Genomic DNA, 24,524 nt, shown 5'->3' with positions numbered 1-24,524 from the left:
TGTGTGTGTGTGTGTGTATATATATATATATTTTTTTTTTTTAAGATTTTATTGATTTGTTTGACTCAGACTGAGAGAGAGAGCACAAGCAGGGGGAGCAGCAGGCAGAGGAAGAGGTAGAAGCAGGCTCCCCCCTCGACAAGGAGCGCAACTCGGGGCTTGATCCCAGGACCCTGAGATCATGACCTGAGCTGAAGGCAGACGCTTAACTGACTGAGCCACCCAGGTGCCCCAGGACCCTTTATATTTTAATAGTGGATAGTGGATTTCCTTTATGAGATCACATGATGATGGAAATTTATGCTTTCTAAATGTCAAATAACAGAAGAATGGTTAAATAAATAATGACAGATCCATACACTGGGATACTATGTGTCTATTACAATTAGTGTTTTCATAGAATTTATAATGGTACAGGGAACTGCTCTTGATTATATCAGTGTTTCGAGAAAGAAGTGGGATACGAAACAGCAGGATCCCAATTTTGTTCAGAAATTATACATGTGAAAAAGCACTAGAACTAAATATACCAAACAGTACAATTTTCTCTAGATAGTAGGATTATGGTTTGCTTTTATTTTCTTTTTAAAATACCTTTCTGAATTTTTCAGTTTTTTTCCTCAGTGAACTTGTATAATTAAAATAACATTTATGTTTTTTTAATTATACACTGCAGATTTTTCTTTTTAGCTAGAGGAATCCTTTGAGTGGTTCTTGCTATCTTCCATTTATAAAATTCCATGTTAGGGGCACCTTGGTGGCTCAGTCGGTTAAACATCGGCCTTCAGCTCAGGTCATGATCCTGGAGACCCAGGATCGAGCCCCGTGTAAGGCTCCCCACTCGGCGGGGAGTCTGCTTCTCCCTCTGACCCTCCTCCTCCCTCTTGTGCTTGCTCACTCTCTCTCAAATAAATAAATAAAATCTTAAAAAACAATTCCATTTTATAAATCTAACCCTAACATCGAAGTGAGCAGGTTGTTTTCAGTATTAGTGGACACATTTGCAGTAAATACTATTCGTGTACATATTTTAAGTTGATCACTGTAACTCATTTGCTTGTCTGTTATTTTTTGAACATGACCGCTTTTTACATAATTCATTAATTCCGTCAAAGATTATTTTGAGGCCTTTCTATATGAACCAGGCTGAAGATACACCAATGAAGACAGGTCAGTTTCTCTTCTCATGAGACACCTAGTCTGGTTTGAGATGCAGACCAGTAAAGCAGTGAGCGCAGTGCAGGGTGATCCATGGGAGAAGGCGGTGCAGGGAGCCCAGGGCGTGCCGAGGAAGGAGGCCGTGTTCACGGGCCATGGGAGAGGTTGGGAAACCCCCCCACAAGAGGTGTCTCTGGAGCGGAAGGCAGCTCCTCTCTTTCGGAGGACCAACCTCAGATTTAGAAATAAGGATGATACATGTAAAGCTTCTTATGCTGTGTAGGCAGCTGTTGCTTCGAAGTTGTTTTACAATAGTTCAGCGTTCTGAAATGAATTTAAAAAGATAAACTAGCTCTTTTGAGCTATCTGGGACCTTCACATTTCTTTTTAGGAGTTCTTTTGGTCTTCAGAGCTTCCCGTTCTTTGTGTTTGCTTGCATTTGCTAAAGGTTAGTGGTAATACCAAAGCATAATAGTCTTGCCCTAAGATTATCATAATGTCGTGTTTTTACAGTATTTTATATTACTGATCCTTTTATGTAGTAGTTACTGCTGATTTTGATCAGTTCTTCCACTTCTTTTTCATTGCCCCACCTCTTCCTCCTCTGCAGAGGAAGGGAGGCAGAGAGATGTTTTTGTTCTCCTTTTATAAAGATAAACTGAGTCATCGAATGATCGATTGACTTCTCCAGATTGCGAGCTGACTCAGTAATGGGACTGGAAAGAGAAATTGGGTTCCTTTGTTCAAAGCTCTTCTAAAATATTTCTCCACATAAGTAGAATAGGTTGTTTGCCAAAAATGCATTCACCTTTTAAATCTTTACTGAAAGTAATGAGCTTAAAATAAAGTCTCTTGAAGATAATCGTATTGTTACAGCTTAGAACAGAAGTTAAGGCTATTTGAGTAGGTTAAAACGAGCCCTGGGTAAGGCTTAATATTCCGTCTATTTAATTAATTTGTTCAGCAATGGATTTTTATTTCTTTTGGAAAAAGAGTAATTGAAACATTCTCAGAAAACATTTAGGAACATTTTGGGATCAGTTTTGTTTAATTTAAAATTTTTAAATAAGAAGTACAGGGTTAAAAATAAAATCAGTATTGACACAGAATAGCTGTACTTCATGCTACTGGATGATTCTGACTTCATTATTAAGAGGTTTCCTGTAATCCACTGATGAAAATAATACCATTTTAATGCTCTTAGTGATTATTCTTACTATTAAAGTAATTAGTACTCTAATAATAAATGACGGTTATTATGCATATTACAGTAAATATTTGAAGCAACGGTATAAATATAAATTTGAAGGGAAAAAATACATTTAAATATTGCATTCAAATTTTTGTAAGTACAAATATTCATATATTTTGGATTAATTATAGAAAAAAACAAAGCTTGAAAGCTATACCATATTTCTATTTTAAAATAAATACTTTGTTGATTTAAACATAGAAAATATATTAATTGGAATTTTAAGAACTTTAAAATACAGGAATGGAATAACATTTTTGTTTACCACAATTGCAATGATCTGCTTTTAGAGTTATTGCCTCAAATTTTTAAATTTCTGGCTCCTGTCCCAACCAAGCCCAAGATTTTATACGTAATGCTGTAATGCATTATTTATATTGCCATCAAGTGATGCTTTTCTTTTCTTTTCTTTTCTTTTCTTTTTAAAGATTTCATTTATTTATTTGACAGAGCGAGAGACAGCCAGCGAGAGAGGGAACACAAGCAGGGGGAGTGGGAGAGGAAGAAGTAGGCTCCCAGTGGAGGAGCCTGATGTGGGGCTTGATCCCAGAATGCAGGGATCACGCCCTGAGCCGAAGGCAGATGCTTAATGACTGAGCCACCCCGGCACCCCCAAGTGATGCTTTTCATTGGGCTTTGTTTCTAGGAAAATAGAAACAGAAAAACAACCTCATCACCTGAATGATATATTCAGAATTCGAGAGAGATATACAAGGGAACCCATACTTGTCTGGGGGTCAGAATTTGTGTCTAACAAATGTCACGAGGGCAGAGAGAGACTCTGTGGCACCAACGCATCTGTCCTATACTCCGCGATGCTGGGACTGGGGAAATGGAACTTGCTGAAGGTGACCCAGCAGCCACATTAGAGGTATCCGTCGATCTTATCTGTATACCCATGGACAAATTATTTCAAAAAATAATAAAACTCGGGGGCACCTGGGTGGCACAGCGGTTAAGCATCTGCCTTCGGCTCAGGGCGTGATCCCAGCGTTGTGGGATCGAGCCCCACATCAGGCTCCTCTGCTATGAGCCTGCTTCTTCCTCTCCCACTCCCCCTGCTTGTGTTCCCTCTCTTGCTGACTGTCTCTATCTCTGCAAATAAATAAAATCTTTAAAAAAAAAATAAACTCTCCAACGGGCTGCAGTTGCATAGAATTTGAAATGTTGGAGTGAGGAAATAATAGAATGATTCAACACAGCTAGATAAGATGAATACTAGAAAATTTTGTAATGTGGGCTATGAGGAAAGGAGCTATATACTGTGGCTTAACCAAAATAGTACTTATTTTTTAAAATCCAGGATTCACCAATTGCTTAATCATCCCAGGCAGAAGGTAGGGGTGTGTGTGTGTGTGTGTGTGTGTGTGTGTGTGTCTTCATTATGGATAAACCATTAACTATTAGAGTTACCACGATCAGGATTCAGGTGGTGATAAAGTAGATTGTACTTCCTTAAATACAGACGTGCACTAATTTTGACCTGTTTCATTTCTATGGTACAGAGAAGTGAGCTCTGGTGCCAAATTCCCTGGGGCTGAATTCTAGTCCTGCCATTTTATCACCGACATAGTAAAAGTTGCTTCCTTGCTTTGTTCTTCAGTTTTTCCATCTGTAAAATGGGGATAGCACTGGTACCGATCTCATAAATTATTGTGGAGATTTAAGAGGTCAGTTCATGCATGTCAATCATTTAGAACCGTTCCTGGAACTCAATAAGAGACAGGCATTAATAGTGTTGGTGGCAGCAGTGGTGGTGTTCTATAATTCATCGTATAACTTGTCAAAGCACTTCCTGAGTCTATTTGATTTTCATAAGGAAGCAAAGGCTCAGAGAGTTTACATAATTTTCCCAGGTCCTACATCTCGTAAATGCTGGGCAGCTGGGCTAGAGCCCCAGCCTCCAATTCATATCTTGGTTAAGTAGGTTTTTTTGACCATAGAGCTGGCTGGATTGTTGCCTGGAGGCAGAGCTGGATGGGAAATAGTGACTCAGAGATCAAGAGGGTAATGTGAACTTTCTGGGTCTTCTCCCTTCTCATAGTCCCTGCTTCTCATCACACTCACCTGCTCTGCCCCACACTCTAGAACCGTGGCCTTAGAACCAAGTGTGAAGGAATCAGTGTCTGCTCTAACACATCTCTGTCTTTGTGTCCTCAGGAATGAGGGGAGAATCCTACTTCATTGGAATGAGGAGCCTGGGGCAGCAGGGGCACATCCCAGAGGATGGAGGACTTTTCTTGCTCTGCTGCATAGACAGAGACTGGGCTGTAACTCGGTGTTTTGCAGAGGAAGCCTTTCAAGCAATCACTGACTTCAATGACCTCCCCAACTCATTGTTTGCATGCAACGTTCACCAGTCAGTGTTTGAAGGAGAAGAGAGCAAGGTAATGAGCCTTTTCTGCTTTGGAATCATGGGGAGACATGACATTATCCCAAAATATTTCTATGGAATATTTGTGATTGATGTTTTGAAGTTTTGGAAAATGTGTGGTTGGCTCTATTCTTGGCATGCTTAGCAGGAGGAGAAAAGCCTATTTTGTTATCAACTAACTGTGACAAGGTTGTAGATGTTGAATGAATCCCATCCTCACAGACTCGCAGGCCTATCAGAGCAAGTGGTGTTAGGACTAGCGATTGCAGGAGATACAGCTTGGGCTAGGAAGCAGATGTTGTTAAAAAAAAGTTTTATTTTTTCCTATTCTGCCAAAACCATGATTTGCCTTTCTCAAAATGGTATAAGCTCTCTTGCACCCCTACCCATCCTGCAGTCTGATGAATATTCCCAACATAGCTGTGATCTGAGTCCCACAGGCGTTATTAGAAAGGTAAGTTGGCTGGTCATCTGAGTCCTGCTTTGCTCAGTGACACCACATAGGGTGGAATTGTTAAGTGTGTAGTAAGAAGTTGAGTAAAAGTGGTTGATTTGAAATGACTGGGGAATGAGGTTGTCTGTGTACAAGTATCTTCCAGAAAATGAAGCTTCTCATTTTAAGAAACAAACTTGTTTCAATGTAAGTATTCTGGGAAATCAGAGTTAAATATTCTGCTTGGAGATCTTTTTTAAAGTTCATTTTAGATTTCTCTGACCTTTTTAGTGGGATTTCTGAATAGATCAAACCTTCCCTGTGGATTTCTAATTGCAAACATCCACTATTATAGTATATTATAAAACATAGGCAACATTTTTTGGAGGGAAGGGCCTTTTTTCCTAAAGTAAATGCCTTGGTATGAGATGTAAGAGTAGGATTTATGATTGCCATTTCACAAACTTGGGCTGATTTTGCCAATTGCTGAACTCCAAACTCCTTTGCCTGAAAACAATTACTGGAGAAGTCTTTTTTTTTTTTTTTTTAACCTGGATTTTATTGGTTTTGTAAGCAATTCGGATAGCCTGGAGGATTAGGAATTATAAAGATAGTTTTATATTGATACTACTTTGGAGTTGAACATTAAAATGATAGGCTAAAAATAGCTTGAAATCCAAGGCCTTAGATATGATTAGAACCTCCAGTGTTGTGATCCCTTGACTATTTGAAGTAAGAAAATGGCACATGATCTCTTTGAAAGAAACTGGGAATTTTGCTCTTGGATTATAACCAGTTTATAACACAGATTATAATTTACTCAGAGCCAGTAATTCCACCCCCCGTCCTGAAATCTATCTGACATTAACTATGAAACAAGATTCTCTGTTTTCTCATTTTGTCATCTGTTTATCTAAATTAATCAACAATTAGAAGGATTTTCCTTAGAGGGCAAAAGAGGATTTTGATTCTTTCCTGATTAAATACTTCCTGGTGGATTGAAACAGTAAGACCTTATCCCATTCTGGAGCTCTGCTCAAGCATGACGATCTACTGAACCAGGTTTGGTTATCAAGTAAGACAGAAGCTTGGGGAGAGCTCCCACATCTGTTCTGATACTCTGATCTGCGATTGAAACATGGATCACAAAATACTCTCATTTAATTTGCATACACAAGTTGGTACATTGCAGCTTGACCAAAAGTATTTGGCTTTAAAATGACCTCAATAAAATATTGAGTTGAAATCAACAAGATGTGTAGTTCAATGGAGCCAGTTTCAAATTATTTAGACCACATTGTTATAGCCAAGGAGATGAATTTTATAATTGGCCAATGTCTACATAATTGGACTTATTAAATCAGATGGAAATTCTTCTACCTTGGTATGATTTTATAGCCCTCATTTGAGGAAAGTCTATAGGATATCAAATAATCTGATCTAGATTGAGTTTTGGTTTAACTACATATACTAACTCTATATACATGGTTAAGGATGACAAAGCAAGATGATCAGGCACCAAATGAGCTGACAGTAGCAAGGAGGCATGATCACGGGACACTAGAAAAAATGGTTTTGGGGAGCCTTGGGGCCCCTCATTTTCCCTGCCACGTCTTTTTCTTTAAGTTCCAGACCTTTATAGTCTTCTATTTACCTCTGTTGTTTTTCACTATCTTAACAAAACTCACTTGTTTTGTATGCCAATCTCAGGAAATTCTTTCCACAATGTTCAAAGATCATGCATTTAAATCACAAAGACTTATGATCATTGTCTTTCTCAAAGGGTGGACATTTTAGGCTCTGTGCTAAGCTGGTGAAGAGATATTTTTAGGTAGAGGGAAAAAGAACAAGAAGCATTTCTAGCACTCCTGCATTTGCCTGTGGACAAAGCCGGCCACGCTGATGTTCTAAAATATTGGCCTTGGGAAGAAGATGCACTTAGCAGCCTAGAGTTATATCAGGGAGATAAGACGTTAGAAATGATGCTTAGTGTTCATTTCAGAGGTCCAGGTGGGTAGGTGGCAACCTACGGAACTTGTTTGGGCAGAGTCCTTTCTTTCTTGGTGCAGTCTACTTCCGGTTCATTGTTTCTTGGTATTGATGGACTATAGTTTAGATTGTTCCTTGCAGTTGCTTTTTAACTTCCTTAGCTGGGTAGGAATTAAAGCTTTTGCTCTCTATCTTTTTTTTTTTTTTTTTAAGATTTTATTTATTAATTCGACAGAGATAGAGACAGCCAGCAAGAGAGGGAACACAAGCAAGGGGGAGTGGGAGAGGAAGAAGCAGGCTCATAGCGGAGGAGCCTGATGTGGGGCTCGATCCCAGAACGCTGGGATCACGCCCTGAGCCGAAGGCAGACGCTTAACTGCTGTGCCACCCAGGCGCCCCTGCTCTCTGACTATCTTGAATGAGTCTTGTACCAATCTCCTCTCTGTCTTTCCAACTGTCTGAGACAATTTTTCTGAGCCCTTTTCCTTTTTGAACTAATTTGGAAGCCTCTATATTGGACGGTTAATATAGGTAACACCATAGGATATGATCTTCTTATGCTTGTTTCTGTTTACCAAAGTAATAAATACTCTGAGACGTTCCTTTCTGCTATCCTATTTATCCTATTCTGACACCTAAAGAACATTTTAAAAACAGCTTTGTGAAAATTGTTCACTCCAATTTTCTGTTAGGCAGAATTCTGTGAGATTATATTTTTGATTTGATGCTTTTTGCAAGGAGTGAGCACATACTTCAGAGTGGCTTGTTGTGGTCCAGATGGTTGAGATTTGTTTATATAACACAGAAGAGAACCGGAGCTGGAGGAAATTGGCATCTGCAACCAATAAATGCAGATTGCTGTTTGCATGCTACAGCTTGAAACATAAATATTTTTGTATGAAGCACATTTAGAACTGGGATCTTCGCAGCATGCAACACCTAAAAGTTGCTAGGGTTCATTTCCCGTTGGCATGTTCCCCCGGGTTTGCCTTTCTGGATCCTGCTGGGCTACAGAAACTCATCTTGAGACAGGTGAGGCTGGAAGGATATCCTGGGGGCTGCCCTGCGTCTGTTCTGAAGATAGGTGAGGGTTTGCTCCATGGGATATTGGCATTCACTAGTAGCTAAAGGAGAACAGGGAAACAACCACCATGAAACATTTAGCCAAATGCAATTCAATAAGGAGAAGCCTGACTTAATAATGGCCTCCAAAAATTATGAATTTATTCAGTTTAATAATAATAATAATTAGCAATAATAGCAGCGAATACTTATATAGCATATAGCAAGGTGCCAGGCACTCTTCCAAATGCTTTATAAACATTAAAGCCTTTAATTGTCATGAGAACCCAATAAGGGTGGTGTCTTTCTGCTTTTCTACCTCCTAACCATATATCAGAATTGTGTTCCCTGGACCCCTCTGGCTTGTTCTGCCCAAAGCAGAAGTGACCTGGCACTTCCAGGTCAAGTATTTAATTACGAGTGTTTGACCCTGCAGAATGTTCTTTTCACACTACTGGGGCATCTGGCATCGTGCCAGGTGGTGCCTGCCCAGGCAGTTCAGGTTGTGGGGTGAGGAGAGTGATGACACAGAGCAGAGTCCTGGCCAGCCCATGAGGAACATGTAACATGACAAGAAAAAAAAAAAAAATCCTTTGTTGCTTTAAACCACTGGGATTTGGGGGTTTGTTCTTAGGAGTGTGACTTAGTCTATCTAGGTTGATACAGTAAGTACAAGTCCTCTGGATGTTTAATTCTAGTTCATTACCCACTGGGCTTCACCATCTCTAAACTCTACCATGGAAAACAGGTTCTAGAAATAAATTTGGCCATCCACCAGCATGAACATTCAAGTAAAGGAATGTAAGGCAGAGAATTCAGGTAGTTCAATAGCAAGACTCAAGCTAAGCATAAACGCATTGAGTCCAAATCAATCCAGTTGTAAATGTGCAGCAAAGGGTAAACAAGAAGATGATTTACTGTAGTTTAAGTGTCGCTGAAGAAAGGTTGAAAAAATAAAAAAATGAAGTGGACTGTGATGACCTGAGGGTGGGAAAATGATAACCGAGCATTCGTTTTAAATACTACATCAGTTAACAGTTAAATTAGATACCACCTAATCAAGGAATACTGGCGAGTTTTCACTGTTTTTCTTGTGCTATTCATCCTTGGTAGGTGAAAGTGACATGTACAAATAGGTTTGTTGCTTTAAAGAAGGTCTAAATTGTAAAAAAGACAGTGGGTATCATTGTACTCAGTAAGTTATTCCCATTTGTCTTTTCTCTGGCCAATGCCTGGGAACCATAATTAGTCACCGCTAATCACTTGGGGGCACCTGCCAGATGAGAGGCCCAGCGTGGGGCAGATTTGAAAGCTGCTGTAGGACATTCTCTGGAACCTTAACCTTTCTTCAAGTGACTGAAATATTCCAGAGGCATATTTAGTGTCTTGCTTCTCCACAGCACTGAGTGACCCCCTGGGGCTCGAGCGTCTGACAAGCCACTCTAAATGCCCCACTTAACTACCTGAAAATAATTGAGGCAGTGGAAAGAATTAAGCCTGATGCATACAGAGTTGAGAGTATTTGGTTTCTGTGCCAAAGAGCAGGCAAGCATATATTCTTGATGGCACCTGGGGAAGAATGGCTGCCATGTTCCAATTAGTCAAGGATAATATTAAAGAGGGACAGGAGGCTTTTTTCCCTTCTTGGAAAAATGAAGGTACTTGGAAACCATTTCAGATGGTTTCCATCCGAGCTGCTAGCTTCTACGGTGACCCTGTGAATTATGAGAAGGTGTCCCCATGGGCAGAAGCAACTGTAGGACATACTGCCTGAGCCAAGATGGATGAATTTGAAAAAAATGGTGCCCTTTTCCCTGAGCTGAAGGGGTGGATGAAGCCCTGAGCAGTTGTGGGTGGCTTGACAGGAGGAGGACAAGCTGGGTTTCATTCTCTACTTTCTTCCCAGGCCAGGAGCCCCTGAAAAGTGTGCAAAAGGCACAATCATCACAGTGGCCGAAGTCGTAATGGATAATTTTCAGTTACTTCAAATTTAAAAGGATGTATACATTTAAGGGTAACCGTTGAGTCATGTCGCCTAAGAACTTTCTGTTTTTAAGAGGCAGTTTCAGAGATGGAGCCCCAGGGAAGGGGCGGGGAGGAACTTTATTATTATTTTTCCTTGCTCCCACCAGCTAAAAATGGCATTGGCTTCACCCTACCTTTCTGGACTTCTTTGATTCAGTTCTTAGGTCAGTGGTCTGAAATTCTGGACCTGTCCAGGGCTAACCAGAGAAAGTCAGAGAGTTTGTATATGAACTTTAAAGCAATACCAAGGTATGCTTCACAGCAGGCCTGACATTTAGCTCCATGGATGAGGTCGGTGTGATATGGCTGAGCTGAGAGCCGATCGCAGTAATATTATGTGATATTTGCTGTATGAGAGTGGGATTATTAGTGCACTGCTCAGACTTCACTGTTATCTACTCATTGATAATTGTCTACCCATTGATAATTGTGCACGTAGTGTTCAACCGTACTCTCCTGCCTTTTAAGAAGAATGGCTGTATAGAAACAGAACCTGTGTCGTTTGGTTTTTTTTAAAGTTTGATCAGTTTCTGATGATATTTTGGTAATGTTTTTTGCTGGGGATGTTTTCTTATACAGCATAGCCATTGTTGTAACTATAAACACCATCATCTTCCATCTGTGTTTTGAGGTGGAGACCCGTTGATCAGATACATGACATGGGTAAGATTTTTCCTCAAACATGTTGAAATACCATATCTCATACTTTGTTCAGAGCCTACACTTTCCCCCCATATTTGCGGCTATTATTAACTCCAGGTCCTTTAGCGTATCATTTATGCATAGAATACACTACCTTGTATGATGCTCTGGTCTTACGTTCCAGCTGGATGATTTCAAGTGTCTTGAGGGCAGTAGAGCAAGCTCATGGTTCTTCTGCACCCTGTAAGCTCTCCCGCAGTCCTGGATATATTGTGGGCACTTACAGAGAGACGGAAGGGTCCTGAGCAAGGACTTTGGATCTGGAAGCTCTAGAAGCTCTTGGGTCCAGATCCTGCCTCTAATGCATACTAGTTTGGTGATCTCAGCCAACTTACCTTCTCTGAATCTCTGTTCTCTCTTTCATAAAATGGGGTTAACCATACCTTCTTTGTAGGTTTCTTGTGTGATGAAATGAGTTGAAATGGGTAAGAGAGGTGGCACAGTGGTAGGTCTTTTTGGGCAACATTGGTTCCCTTCCTCGTTCTCTTTCGTTCCCCTCCCCACCACCCAGCCTGTGACTGTCTGTCTCTGGTTCCAGGAAGGAAAGAGCTCTTCTAAAAACATGTGCCCAGATGGCCCATGTGCTGTGGAGGTAGGAAGAAAGGCTGGATTTAGCCACTCTTTGTAGAATCCTGACGAAGTTGTGCTTTGATAGGCTAGCCTTGGGTTTCAAGAAAGTTTAATGTCAGCCTTTGCCCCATGAAAACTCTTCGTGTTTGTTCTAGGATGTTGTTCAGGGTTCCCCAAATAAGGTTCACATGTTATGTTTCTTTGAGAACATAGTACCGAGAAAACTGTTTACTTTGGGGAACTGGTATTTTTCTCACTAGGAAGATTATGTAACTTACATGTTTGTTTGTTTGTTTTCTTAGCTTCCAGGAAGCTCAAATTAAAAATTAATACTCAGTCATGGCTATTATATTTATTCTCGGTGGTCTTGATACTCTGTTTCTTTTGTAGTAACCTAATTATGCATTGGTATAATGCAAGAACAACATTTTCTGAATTATCTCTTCAAACTTTGCTTGTATTTTTACGAGAACTTTAACAATTGTCTTTAAATATATAAGAAGCCTGGCCAGGAGTCACAAAGGGTGTATTTTGCAGATGTTTTAAATTCCACTATGAATAGAAAAAAAAAATCACCACAATTAGTAGATTATATACTTTTAGAATAATACATACACATTTTTCTGCTATAATTCATGTTGTTTGGAAGAATGGTTTTAACATATCTTCAAGGAAAAGAGGTAACATGGAAATCACAGTTAACAACACCTTCCACTGCACATGTGGGCTGCGTGTATTTAGAAAAGCACCTGGTCACATAACAAGACCTTCAGCTTGACTCTTAAATCTGATTTTTATTCTAATATTTAATTGGTGAGAAAACAAACCCATACAAGCCATTCGAGGATACATGTATTTAAGTTTGAGCTTCTAACTTATCAGTCTAGTTTTGACTCCTCAAAGCCCAGAGCCAAATTATTTCATGGGAAGGTACTGTGATTTCAATGCCTGCTCCTTGAGAATTGTATTCTCCCCTTCAAATAGTTTATATTCCTTCTTGGTACTACATTCTCTCCAGTTGTAAAGCTTGGACCAGAATTGCATATTAAATTTATCGCTATGTGGATGAAGTTCAAGGCTTTGCAAGGAGCATAGAAGAAAAGAGTTTAGCACTTCAAATAGCTTCTTTCAAAATTTTCAGAGGAATGAGTCTTCAATGTGAAAAATTTGGCACCAATAATTAGCTTTCGTTAAATCTGCTTCTTACCCCTAGTCTTGCTCTAAATGTGGGAGTCGGGAGGGTGGAGTCATCATGATTCAGAAAGAGGGGGAAGGTGAGTGTACATTTGGTTTCGTAGCCCTGCCCTTGCCCTGCTTCTTGTTGATAACTGGGCTCTCAGCTTCATTGGGGTTGTCTTTCTGCTAAAGAAACTTCTCTGAGTTTACGTATCTAAGCAATCAGGGACTCTTTCAAAAGGACTCCTCTTTGGGTATCACTGATAGCACTTTCTTTGCAATGTTTTGAGTGATTGGCAAAGTCTTGGTATTTAGGGTGGATTTGAAGTTGTGGAAACAAATTTAGAGCCATGGATGGTGATTCAGGGGGGCAACCAACCCTAGTAAAATAATTTTTATTTAAAAGCAACATACGCAAAACACCATAGTGAAAAATAGCTACAAAATAATAATCTTCTTTTGGAGATTGGGACTGGACTTTGGGGAATTCCAGAAATAATGAAAGCATTGCGGCAACAAGGTCACCTTTTTGAAAAAGAAAGGGTCTTACATGTAAGTTTCAGAGGTAGAGTTCAGCAACGCATAAGTTGCGTATAACACCCAGTGCTCATCACATCACATGCCCTTTTTAATGCCCATCACCCAGTTACCCCATCCCCCACTCACCTCGCCTCCAGCAACCCTCAGTTTGTTTCCTATAGTCAAGACTCTCTCATGGTTTGTCTCCCTCTCTGGTTATTTTCCATCAGTTTTCCCTCCCTTCCCCTATGATCCTCTCTGCTGTTTCTTATACCCCACATATGAGCGAAACCATATGATGATTATCCTTCTCTGATTGACTTATTTCACTCAGCATAATACCCTCCAGTTCCATCCATGTTGATGTAAGTGGTAAGTATTTATCCTTTCTGATGGCTGAGTAATATTCCATTACACACACACACACACACACACCCTGCACCTTCTTTATCCATTCATCTGTTGACGGGCATCTCAGCTCTTTCCATAGTTTGGCTATTGTGGACATTGCTGCTATAAACATTGGGGTGCAGGTGTTCCTTCAGATCTTGACTACCTTTGTATCTTTGGAGATTATTTTCTGATCAAGAATTCCCTTTTTAGTGAACCTAAAAGAGATATTATATCCTAAGATATACTTAAAATATATCCTAAGATATACAATCTACATACCCAGGGACGGGCAGTGAGTCATAAGTATGATGGCCAGGAGAGAGTACTGCATTAATTGAGAAACAAAGGCAGAAGAAAAACTTTTAAATTTCTTTACTACTTACAGCCCATTGACAAGTCCTTGAAATAGGCAGAGTGACATTCCTCTAGGAACTCAGCTGCCTAGGTATTAATACTTTGCTAAGGGCAAAAGGCAATCTTAGCCCAACCCCCAGGATACTATAATAAATCTACTCAAACATATAAAAATTCCTTTGGAAACTTTCTTTATCTCGACCCCCCACCCCCAAGATACATGTTGGCAATCATTCTCCAAGCATATGACTCACTGATATACATCTGAAGGGTTTCATGACTGAGGGTTTACTAAACAATAATAAATGATATTTTCTTCAAAATAGCTAGCCCCCTCAGGATCCTGGAATCCTTGTTTCCAAAATACCTGGGAGGCTTATGCTATCCCTAACCCCCTTCCAACTTGAAAATATATCATGGGCCACTCCTCATGACCCCAGTGCAGCTCTTTCTGCCCACGGGTCCTGTCCCCGTGCTTTCATAAAACCACCTTTTTGCACCAAAGACGTCTCAAGAATTCTTTCTTGGCCATCAGCTTCGAACACTAACATCTTTCCTACATCATTCATTAGTCTACTCAATCCAGCCATCAACTTTTAAACAATTATTGAATATCTACCATGTCCCAAACATTGCTCTTGGCGATTGAGGGTACAAAAATGAATGAGGTGCGAGCCCTCATGAAGCTTAATGTTTCCTGGGGTTTGATAATGATAGCACAGGTCAGGTGAACCGAGAGACGGAGGTGGATACGGCATATGTAGGAGCACAGGGGAGGGGCACACCTAAGAGGGGAGAGAGAAGCCTCTGGCGTATGTTTTTGTTTTTTTGTTTTGAGCCCCTGCCTTGCCCCTGTACAGCAGTCTGGACCCAAACGGACCCATCCTTTGCGTGCTGGCTGCGGTGACCTGAGGACAGACTTTTCAGCCTGCCTCTTGTGTAATCGGCATTGTTGTCCTGTCTCACAGGCCCTGTTTCGAAAGGACAACTAACGTGGGTGGGTGGCAGAGGGAAAGAACGGACTCTGACTCTGGCAGGGGCTTCCTCAACGAGCGAACCAGGCCACCATGACACGAGACACGTGGATGGAACATTCTATATGTGACCCACGTGTCCTAATTTTCTCCTTCAGTGTGTGAAATTTTTGCTTTCCTCAGAAGGTGAGCTGTGAGCTTGCTTATTTTAAAAGCTGCAACCTGTGAGGAGAGAGGGTGTTCTTTGACAACATTACATCATTGAAGCCTCTAGGTGTTGAGTCATCATTATTTTTAGGCAGCTCCATGCTTTTTTTGGTTGTTCTAAGAATAGCCCTTGTGTCTGGACTCTACAGAAAGTCACCTCAATAAAGATCCTGTCACCACTCCACAGTTGGAACGGGATGCTTCCTTAATTGCCAGATTGAGGGCACACTCTTTAGAATTTTACCTCCCAAACATTCTGCGTTTTTAGGTTTTCCGTAGTCAACATGATGACTTTGTCAGGAGCTGTCACTTAAATTTTGTCAGCCCTTTGTCGAACCTACTTATTATTGTAAACAACACCACGAACAACAAAATAAAAAGCCTTCCTCCCTGAAGGGCTGGCTCCTTACTGTCTTTCCTCAATGCCCACTTTGGTTGGCGAATCCCTTCATCGTGACTTTACCCAGTTTTGAAACATTTCAAGACATATTTCCATGCCTTGTGTTTTATGGATTAAGCGGCTCTAGATCCCTCACATTCGGAACGGGGTCGAGGGTGCTGCTGTTGGCATCTATGCAGGATCGACTCAAAGCAGCCAAAATAAATGTTATTATAGCCTGTTAAACTAAATAAGCATATAAATGGTAAGACCGTATTAGAACTTGATGACAGGGCAATAAAAAGGACTGAGCAAGCTTAGAAATGGAACTCTGTGGGTCGATATAGAGGCTGGCTTTCCCATTGCCTATTCAGGGCATATGCCCAAATATGATCAGTTTATTTTATGTGGCACTTCTAAGCCCATAGGAGTACTAATGGCTTGTGAGCATAGCCAAATGCTGTTCGAACTGAAGCATAAAGGGAAGCAACTGCATGGAATAATATGAGCCAGTTGTTTAATATCATAGGCTCGTGTACCTTTTTTTTTCTTTCAAGATTTATTTATTTATTTATTAGACAGAGACAGCCAGCGAGAGAGGAAACACAAGCAGGGGGAGTGGGAGAGGAAGAAGCAGGCTCCTAGTGGAGGAGCCTGATGTGGGGCTCGATCCTGGAACGCCAGGATCACGCCCTGAGCCGAAGGCAGACACTTAACGACTGCGCCACCCAGGCGCCCCAGGCTAGTGTACCTTTTGTGTCTGGAGGTGACAGAAGGGCAGTCACGTGATCTGTGTCTATGTATGGCTGAAAGCACCAGGGTCGGTGTGATGGGCTTGCTGGGAAGACAGCTTTGTTCTGAGCCACCGACAGGGTCGGTTCTTCTCTAATTATCACAGACCTCAAAATCCTCCCCACATGGGCCATCCTGTCTCTAGCACGGTGATTAAGAGAGAGGGGCTCTAGCATCTATTAGCCTGGGCTAAAACCCAGTTCCCCTGCTTGTCACTCGCGTGACCATGGGCAGTTTATTGAACCTTCTAAACCTCAGCGTCTTCACCTGTAAAGCATCAAATAGTAGTATTTTCCTCATAGGTTTGTTGTGAAGATGTAAGTGATACAATCCGTGATGCCTTGACCACAGGAACCGCAAGTGTCGGCTAGTCCTACACTTGATCTTAGCCAAAAGGCCGAGAAGCGATAAGTGTCGGCTAGTCCTAATAATTCCTGCCCATCAGTCTGATTGTCTGCATTTGGCATCCTTTAAAACTCCTAGGACTTCTTCGCTTTCCTTATCTTATGGTTGTTGCATAAGGTCATCAAGTAGCAGGGCACTGGTCAGCCCGCATTGTCTATTCCCTCTGCCCCTAGAAGAGCCTCTAAGTCAAGCTCAGGGGTAAATGAGATGACTTCCTTTTGGAACCGGAACAAATCCCAGTTTATTCGCAAGAACCAGCCCAGAGGAAACCTCATTTGCTCTGTCTCCTACATACGGTGTCTTGAACAGCCATACAGGACTTTATCGCACCAGTACATTGTCAGTCCTGAGTTGTCGTTCTCCTAACACCTACTGGAAAGCTTCCTTTTCTTTCATGTTGAATGTCAAGTAAAAAAGACTAGCCATAGTCATTTGGTATTCCGCTGATACACCTCAGTGAGAAGCCTGATGCATGTTGGACTTGACGTTGCAGTCTGAACAACGTCCTTAGAAGTTTGTTGAAAAGACAAGTGAGTTTTGCCTTCAAGATTTTCTTCACTTTTGGTCTGTCTTTTCATCAGTTTCTGGAGAAAACAGGATTGGTCGACCGGGCCTTCTTTGTGGAGTAATTACAGTCATTTCAGATTTTAATTTCAGGAAACAGAAGTCGACTGAATACGAGATATTTGTCATTGTTGGTGTTTCATCCTTACTTGTAGCAAATTTCCAGTATGTGTTAATTGCGATTGGCAATGTAAGTGGGCCCAATTACTTTAGAAGGGATTAACATTTACATTAGAAAGAGAAGGTAAATGAGAAAAATCAGAATATGATTTTTTTTTTCATATTCATTAAGTACTTTAAGAGTTTTGCTTGGAAGATTCTTCACTTAATCCAGGCATATTTTTCTGAAGAAAATAGTACAGGAAACATCATAACAAAAGAGATGAATGAAAAGTGGCATTTCTGTGGAAGAGAAACATCATTATAAAGAAGATTTAAATTTGTATGAATGACTTTGTTACAACTTAAAGAAGTGATTTAAAAAAAGTAATTCTCTAGAGAATCCTGTACAATTGATATAGACAGAATGATAGTGTATGCCGTTTATGGTAACTTTCAAAGTTTCCTCTGGCACAGGTTGTTACTTCTGTAACAATAATAACTGCTTGGCACGAACAAGGTGTGAGGAATTATATTCCGATCTATACAGAAATCTCATCATTAATAAATAATGCATTGCAACAACGTATTTCATTGTCAGAGATTTTGTTGCCAGGAATAGACATAATATGGGAGGCATAGAGCCATGGCCTGGTCTAGTTCAGGTTTCTCCACTTTGTCACTACTGACATTTTGATCTGATAATTCTTTGTGTGGGGCTGCCCTGTGCCTTATAGGATGTTCACTAACATCCCTGGCCTCTCTACCCACTAGATCCTGGTAGTGTCCCCCCACTCACCCAATACCATCAAGCTCTGTCAGCCAAAAATGTCCCCAGACCTTGCCAGATGTCCCCTGGGGGGTAGAATGACCCCGGCGGGTTCGTGAAACACTGGTCTCGGTGATCGTTTCTTTTCTTTTTTTTTAAATTTTTTATTATATTATGTTAGTCACCATACAGTACCTCCTTAGTTTTTGATGTTGTGTTCCATGATTCATTGTTTGCGTAACCACAGATTAGAGGAACTGCCTGGGCATTTCTTAATACCAATTCTAGGACCTCATCTCACTGGATAAGAATCTCCTAGGGTGAGTGTCTGGAAGCAGCACTAAAAAAAAAATTTATAATCCAATTATTTACATCTCATTCGGAGTTCTTTTCTTTCCTCCATTTCAAACGAGGAGGCTGAAACTTTTCACGTTTTCTCTTCATAAACCTCCTTTGGACAGTCACTGGCCTAGTGACATGGAGGCGCCCGTAAGGCAGCCCTCTGAGAGGCCCTTCCTGCATTCCCAAAAAAGCTCTTTGGAAAGAGCACACAAGAGTGCATCTCCTCAGACCACAGGAGACGCTGACACCTCCCCTTTAGCTGCTGCCATGACGGCCGCCACACCCAGGATGCCAGGAATAGTGGCATCCGGGCCAATGAAAGTTTTTGAGAGAATTTCTTGAGTTATCATTGATTGGTATCCCTGGTATCATGGGTAGCATGTCCTCATGTGGTGGGACTCAGCACTTTCATAATTTCGGCGTATCTTTGGTACGCCAGGAAGAGCAGCTGTCTTTGTCAGGCGTGTGGGCCAGGTGTGTGGTGTGAATGGGGCTTGAACAAAGGTGGCGTTGGGATAATGCCCAATCAGCCCATACACCAGCTGAAGAAATTTTAAAGTCCCGAAGATAAATTAATGACCCTCTGAGAATCACACGGAAGTCTTGGATCAGGGTGTTACAGGTAGCTTATGTTCTTAGTGCCATTTTATGGTTATACCCAGTGGTGTGTTGAAGTGAGCTTTACCAGCTTAGAAGACTGTGAACAGCATTTTACAGCTTGGCTTAAAATTGGCCGTGGGAGTATTCACACTATGGAAATGAGCAAGCTCTGTAAATCCGATTAGTTTGTTTTCCTACAGTATTAGTTCCCTGTAGCTTCCGTAACAAATGACCACAAACACATAATTTTCAGCATTGTGAAAAGGAACGCTAAGATTTGATATTATAGCCCTGATGATTATTACTGTTAACCTCAATTTTTACGACACGGAGAGTTGAAGAAGTTAGTTACTTACCCAAAGCCACCTTGAGAATGCTCATAATTTAGGACTTTCTTAATTGGTGAGCCAAAGTTGGTGGTTGTTTTTTTTTTTTTTTTTTTTTTTTTTTTTGCTCCTCAAAAGTACAATAACAAGTATACGTAAAATCCAAGGATAATATTCAATATGTTACAGAGAGCATACCCATGTTCTCAGCTTTATGCTAACTTGGCTTTTTGACTCTTAAAATAGAGCAGAATGACATATGTATCCCACTTCCTCATGCATGAGTGGTGAAATGACACAATTAAACAAGCCTCCTCAACGAAATTATTTATTATCACAATTTAAGATTTTTGTGTTGCTAATACCTTCAGTGCATTATCAATTGCCTAATTATGGTGCTAGTTGAGTTAATGAACACATTGGCCAAGTTTGCTGCTAATTGGTTATTTTTAAGTTTCCTGTGCAGCATTGTTTTTAAAGACATGGATGGCTTTTGATGAAGCACATAAAATAAGAATCGGAAGATGAAATTAACACAAGAATTCATAATTATGGCGAATTAGTTTTCATAAGCTGACACAAAGTGTAGTTAAAATTTTAAGTACAGCTTATAAACTGTCTTGAAGAATAGTGTGTAATTCATTAGTAGGGAAGTGGAGTAACAGGAACTGAATTTCCTATAAGCCTACTTAAGTCCCCAAATTTTTGTCTCCATGTTTGGGCATCTGTCTATCTAATTTTGAAGAGAACTGCCATGATTTTGATATATAAATGTGCAGATGTAGCTTGTGATACAAACTCAGAAAATACCAGGGCCTTCTCTTTCCTAAATTGGAAATTACATAAAATTATTCTGATGCTGTGAAAGTAGAAATTCATTCTAGTACTTATGACACTTTTAAATGTTGGATAGAGTATTGGCCTGGGTGAATCAGTGGACACTCTAGGGCCTCCACCCCCCTTTTTTTTTTATCTCTTTCCCCCTTTTTATCTCTCTCTTTTATCTTTTAAATCAGTGTTGGGTTGAAATGGAAAGAGGCCAGTAAATAAATGGCTTGCTGCTGTTTTACTTATAGTGTGTACACGTCTTGTGGACTTCAAGAGCAATTTTAATAATATGAATCGCTTTGCTGGTCCCTAGGAACAAATATTTCTAGTTCTTCTAATACTTGAGAGCACCATGAAGACACATGAATCACCGCCAGCATTTCACTGTTGTTCAGTCCTAACCAGGACAAGGAGTTGACTTTTTTTAATTTTTTTTATTTTAATGTTTTTTATTATATTATGTTAGTCACCATATAGTACATCCCTGGTTTCTGATGTAAGGTTCGATGATTCATTAGTTGCGTATAACACCCAGTGCACCATGCAATACGTGCCCTCCTTACTACCCATCACCGGTCTATCCCATTCCCCCACCCCCCTCCCCTCTGTAGCCCTCAGTTTGTTTCTCATAGTCCATAGTCTCTCATGTTTCATTCCCCCTTCTTATTACCCCCCCTTTCTTTATCCCTTTCTTCCCCTACTGATCATCCTAGTTCTTATGTTCCATAGATGAGAGAAATCATATGATAGTTGTCTTTCTCTGCTTGACTTATTTCACTTAGCATTATCTCCTCCAGTGCCGTCCATGTTGCAGCAAATGTTGAGAACTCGTTCTTTCTGATAGCTGAGTAATATTCCATTGTATATATGGACCACAACTTCTTAATCCAGTCATCTGTTGAAGGGCATCTCGGCTTCTTCCACGATTTAGCTATTGTGGGAGTTGACTTTTTAACTTCAACGTTGTTTTTCCCCGAGTGAATTTATTGAGGACTGATATGTATTCAATAATATCTTTGGCATAACGTTATTTTTTTCTCTAGAGGTTTTCGTTAACATTTAAAAGTGAGTCATTTTTCTTTTTAAATAAGGATCTGCCATGATATCTAAAATTCAAACAGGAAAATACAAGAGTGTGTATATATGTGTGTGTATGGCTAGTCTATTATCTATGTACTGATATCTATAGATAGATACAGATGTATATAGATAAATAGAGATAGAGATACACACATACACACAGAGACACATATGATTCTGGGAAGATAGTTAACGAGAAGAAAATCATTTAGCTGTTGCTTGAACTTTCCAGCAAAAATTCCTCCAAGAGCACCTCCTACTTCCATATTCTGTTTCTGCCTTCATTCATTCATTATTTATACCAGCCATATTCTTCTCTGCCAGAGATCATTTCCCTGATTGATGGCATCTGGAGCCCTCTACACAAAAGTATTTTAAAGGCTGTATCAGGGAAGATGACTTTTCTTTTTCCTCGTCCCTCAATATTTAATAACTCTTAGACCCTACAGCTAATAGCCTCCCTTAGTTCCCTCCTCTGTAGTTTCCCGTTTCATACAAATGTGCTGGGAGTTTGCTATTGCTCACCTCTTTAAAGAAAGCAACCTTTTATTTCTCAGTCAGAATAAATCAAAGGGAAACCACACCGAGGAGGTGACAGGGGGTTGCAAATACAAACTGCCCATGAGAGGGCCAGTTTTAAACCACATTAGGGGGACTAGGTGCATTCAATTTAACTGTAAACTTAAGTGCATATATTCCTTCTGTCTCTCTCTTTATTCTCCTGAGCAATTTCCGCCAAGCCTTTAATTGCCTCCTACACCCTAATTAATAACTGCCACAATTCTTCCCTGATCTAAACCACCTTCCTGAGCCAGGTAACCAATAGCTCCTCTTGAAACCCAGCATGTTCTAAATTAAACTCTTGCTCTTTTCCTGCTCACCAGGATTCCTTCCACTGTTCTCTGCGTTCCTGACCCGAACGTCCCTTCACCCAGTTCTTCAGATGAGCAACTCTCTCTCCCTCACTCTCACCATCAGCCACCGATCCTGGTGATTCTACCTCCTAAACTCCTGTCCAGTTGGACCGTTTTCTGTTATCCCTGGTCCAGTTATCTTCCCTGTGGACTATTGCTGTTGCCTCTTTCCTGATCTCTGACTAGCCCCTCTTGCCGCTCTTCTGTCCATTTCACTCTGTACATGGAGTCTTTGTTTTGTCCTTGTTACTGTTCCAAATCTCAGTCTGCTGTCTGTAATACTCACCAAAGGCTTCCATTCCCTTGAGGATAAAGAAATGATCCTTCCAATCGTAGTATTCTTGGCCTGGTCATCCAGGCCCACCCATCTCATAGCTTTTCCCTCACATCCTCACATCCCATGGGCTCTCTGCCTTCTTACAGTTTTCAGGAGTTGTCGTGTCCCCAGGGCCTTTGCATGTGCTGCTGCATCTGCCAGCATCTGTCATAGGCACCCCCATCCCTACCCCTCCTGTGCCAGTCCCAGATCTCATTAATTCCTCTGTTGTGCATTTTCATGGTGTGTTGTCTCTTACCTTCAGAGTGCTCATCTCACCACGAATGATCTATCTATTTATAGGATTGTTAACGAAACTCTAGGGTCCAGGAGAGAAACATGTACGCCTTACTTGACATTTTCCAGCACTTAGCACAGTGCCTGGCGTACACATTTGTTGAGGAAATGAATGTGCGATACTTTCAATATTTTCTATACAAAATTTGTATATTTCTGTATATTTAGATATACTCAGATATCAGTCCCTCTAATGCTGCTTGTACCAATGGAGACATCTCACATGGAACCAATTATTTCTTCCAGAAATTAAAACTTTGGTTACCCTAAAGATAATCTTTTCCTCCTTCAGTATAATAATTAAGACAATTCTGAAGGGTTGGCCACCATCTACAAAGGACTTTGCCTGAGTTACTTCATTTGACTCCTACAGCAAAGATGTGAGCTAGGTGATGTGGCATGCTGTCATCATTTGCTGGTATTCATAGAGATGTGGCAAAATCTGGGCTTGAACTGTGTCTTTCGGTCCAAGACCAGAGGCCTCTGTTGTGCTAAGTTGCATCTTAAACGGCATCTTCATTAGACATGTTTCTGCAATTCTGTTACTCGTATTTTGTATACTGTCTTCCCCTCTATTGAATGGGATACTTTAGGGGCAGTTCCATAATGGACCCTGGTTTTTATAATCTTAGATCATCATAGTTTCTCACACTGTGGTTTGCTTTTTAAAATAATTATAAATCTAATTTATATTGTATTATAAGCTTTGCTCAGTTTTTCGCCTGGAGTTATTTCTGAGGCTGAGGTCATCTGCCTTTATCTTCTGAATGTTTATGTTATTTACATTTAAAGGAGGCACCATGACCGTATGGCTTTCTCTCCTCCCATTCTTGATAGTAAAGATGTGTTGGCTTCTCCTATTTCTCTTGAAAAACCAGAGCCCATTGTCGATCATATCTCAATGCAGATATATTGTTTTGAAGGTCATGTGACTCTGAGAGCTGGGTTAAGGAAGTTGGATGTTAAGAGGCATTTAGAATGTGCGTTGTTATATCCATCTGATGGGCATGTCAGCATGTATTTATTCAATACAGATATTTATCCAGTCCTGACATGCATCAAGTCCTTGGGAAACAATTGGATGAAAAATAATTGCAAATATTTATTGAGCTCTTACTACATGCCTGGCACTGTTTTAATTACTTTATATATATGAACTCATTTAGCCTTAATAACATGGCAGTGCAGAAGGTACCACTATTTATGCTGACTTACCAATGAGGGATTGAAGCACAGGTCCCGCAACTAGTCCAAGGTCAAGGAGGGATGTGGGTCTAGAAGATCTGGCTCTAAAGCTCATGTACAGGGGGCGCCTGGGTGGCACAGCGGTTAAGCGTCTGCCTTCGGCTCAGGGCGTGATCCCGGCGTTATGGGATCGAGCCCCAATCAGGCTCCTCCGCTAGGAGCCTGCTTCTTCCTCTCCCACTCCCCCCGCTTGTGTTCCCTCTCTCGCTGGCTGTCTCTATCTCTGTCAAATGAATAAATAAATAAATAAATAATCTTAAAAAAAAATAATAAAGCTCACGTACACAACCACTAAGCCGGGCTACCGAGAGGAATCAGTAGCAGTTCTTATGCAACACCAGCCGGACATAGTCATAAAGGACAATGTGGTTTCTAAAAAA

General features: G+C 40.7%; 1 protein-coding gene across 1 annotated transcript in view; it reads left to right on the top strand.

The window, feature by feature from the left end:
• The window catches only part of RCAN2 (regulator of calcineurin 2), a 264,715-nt gene that overhangs the window by 37,618 nt on the left and 202,573 nt on the right, over positions 1–24,524 (top strand). The window contains exon 2 of the mRNA XM_040643556.1: positions 4,571–4,797. Within this exon, the coding sequence (XP_040499490.1) occupies positions 4,573–4,797 (225 nt within the window). The 5' untranslated portion in view covers positions 4,571–4,572. The remainder of the gene's footprint in view (positions 1–4,570; positions 4,798–24,524) is intronic.

The sequence above is a fragment of the Ursus maritimus genome, unplaced genomic scaffold, assembly GCF_017311325.1.
Source record: "Ursus maritimus isolate PB19 unplaced genomic scaffold, ASM1731132v1 scaffold_29, whole genome shotgun sequence".
Taxonomy (NCBI): Eukaryota; Metazoa; Chordata; class Mammalia; order Carnivora; family Ursidae; genus Ursus; species Ursus maritimus.
Note: the sequence above shows the minus strand (reverse complement) of the source record. Positions and strands in the feature narration are given on the sequence as shown.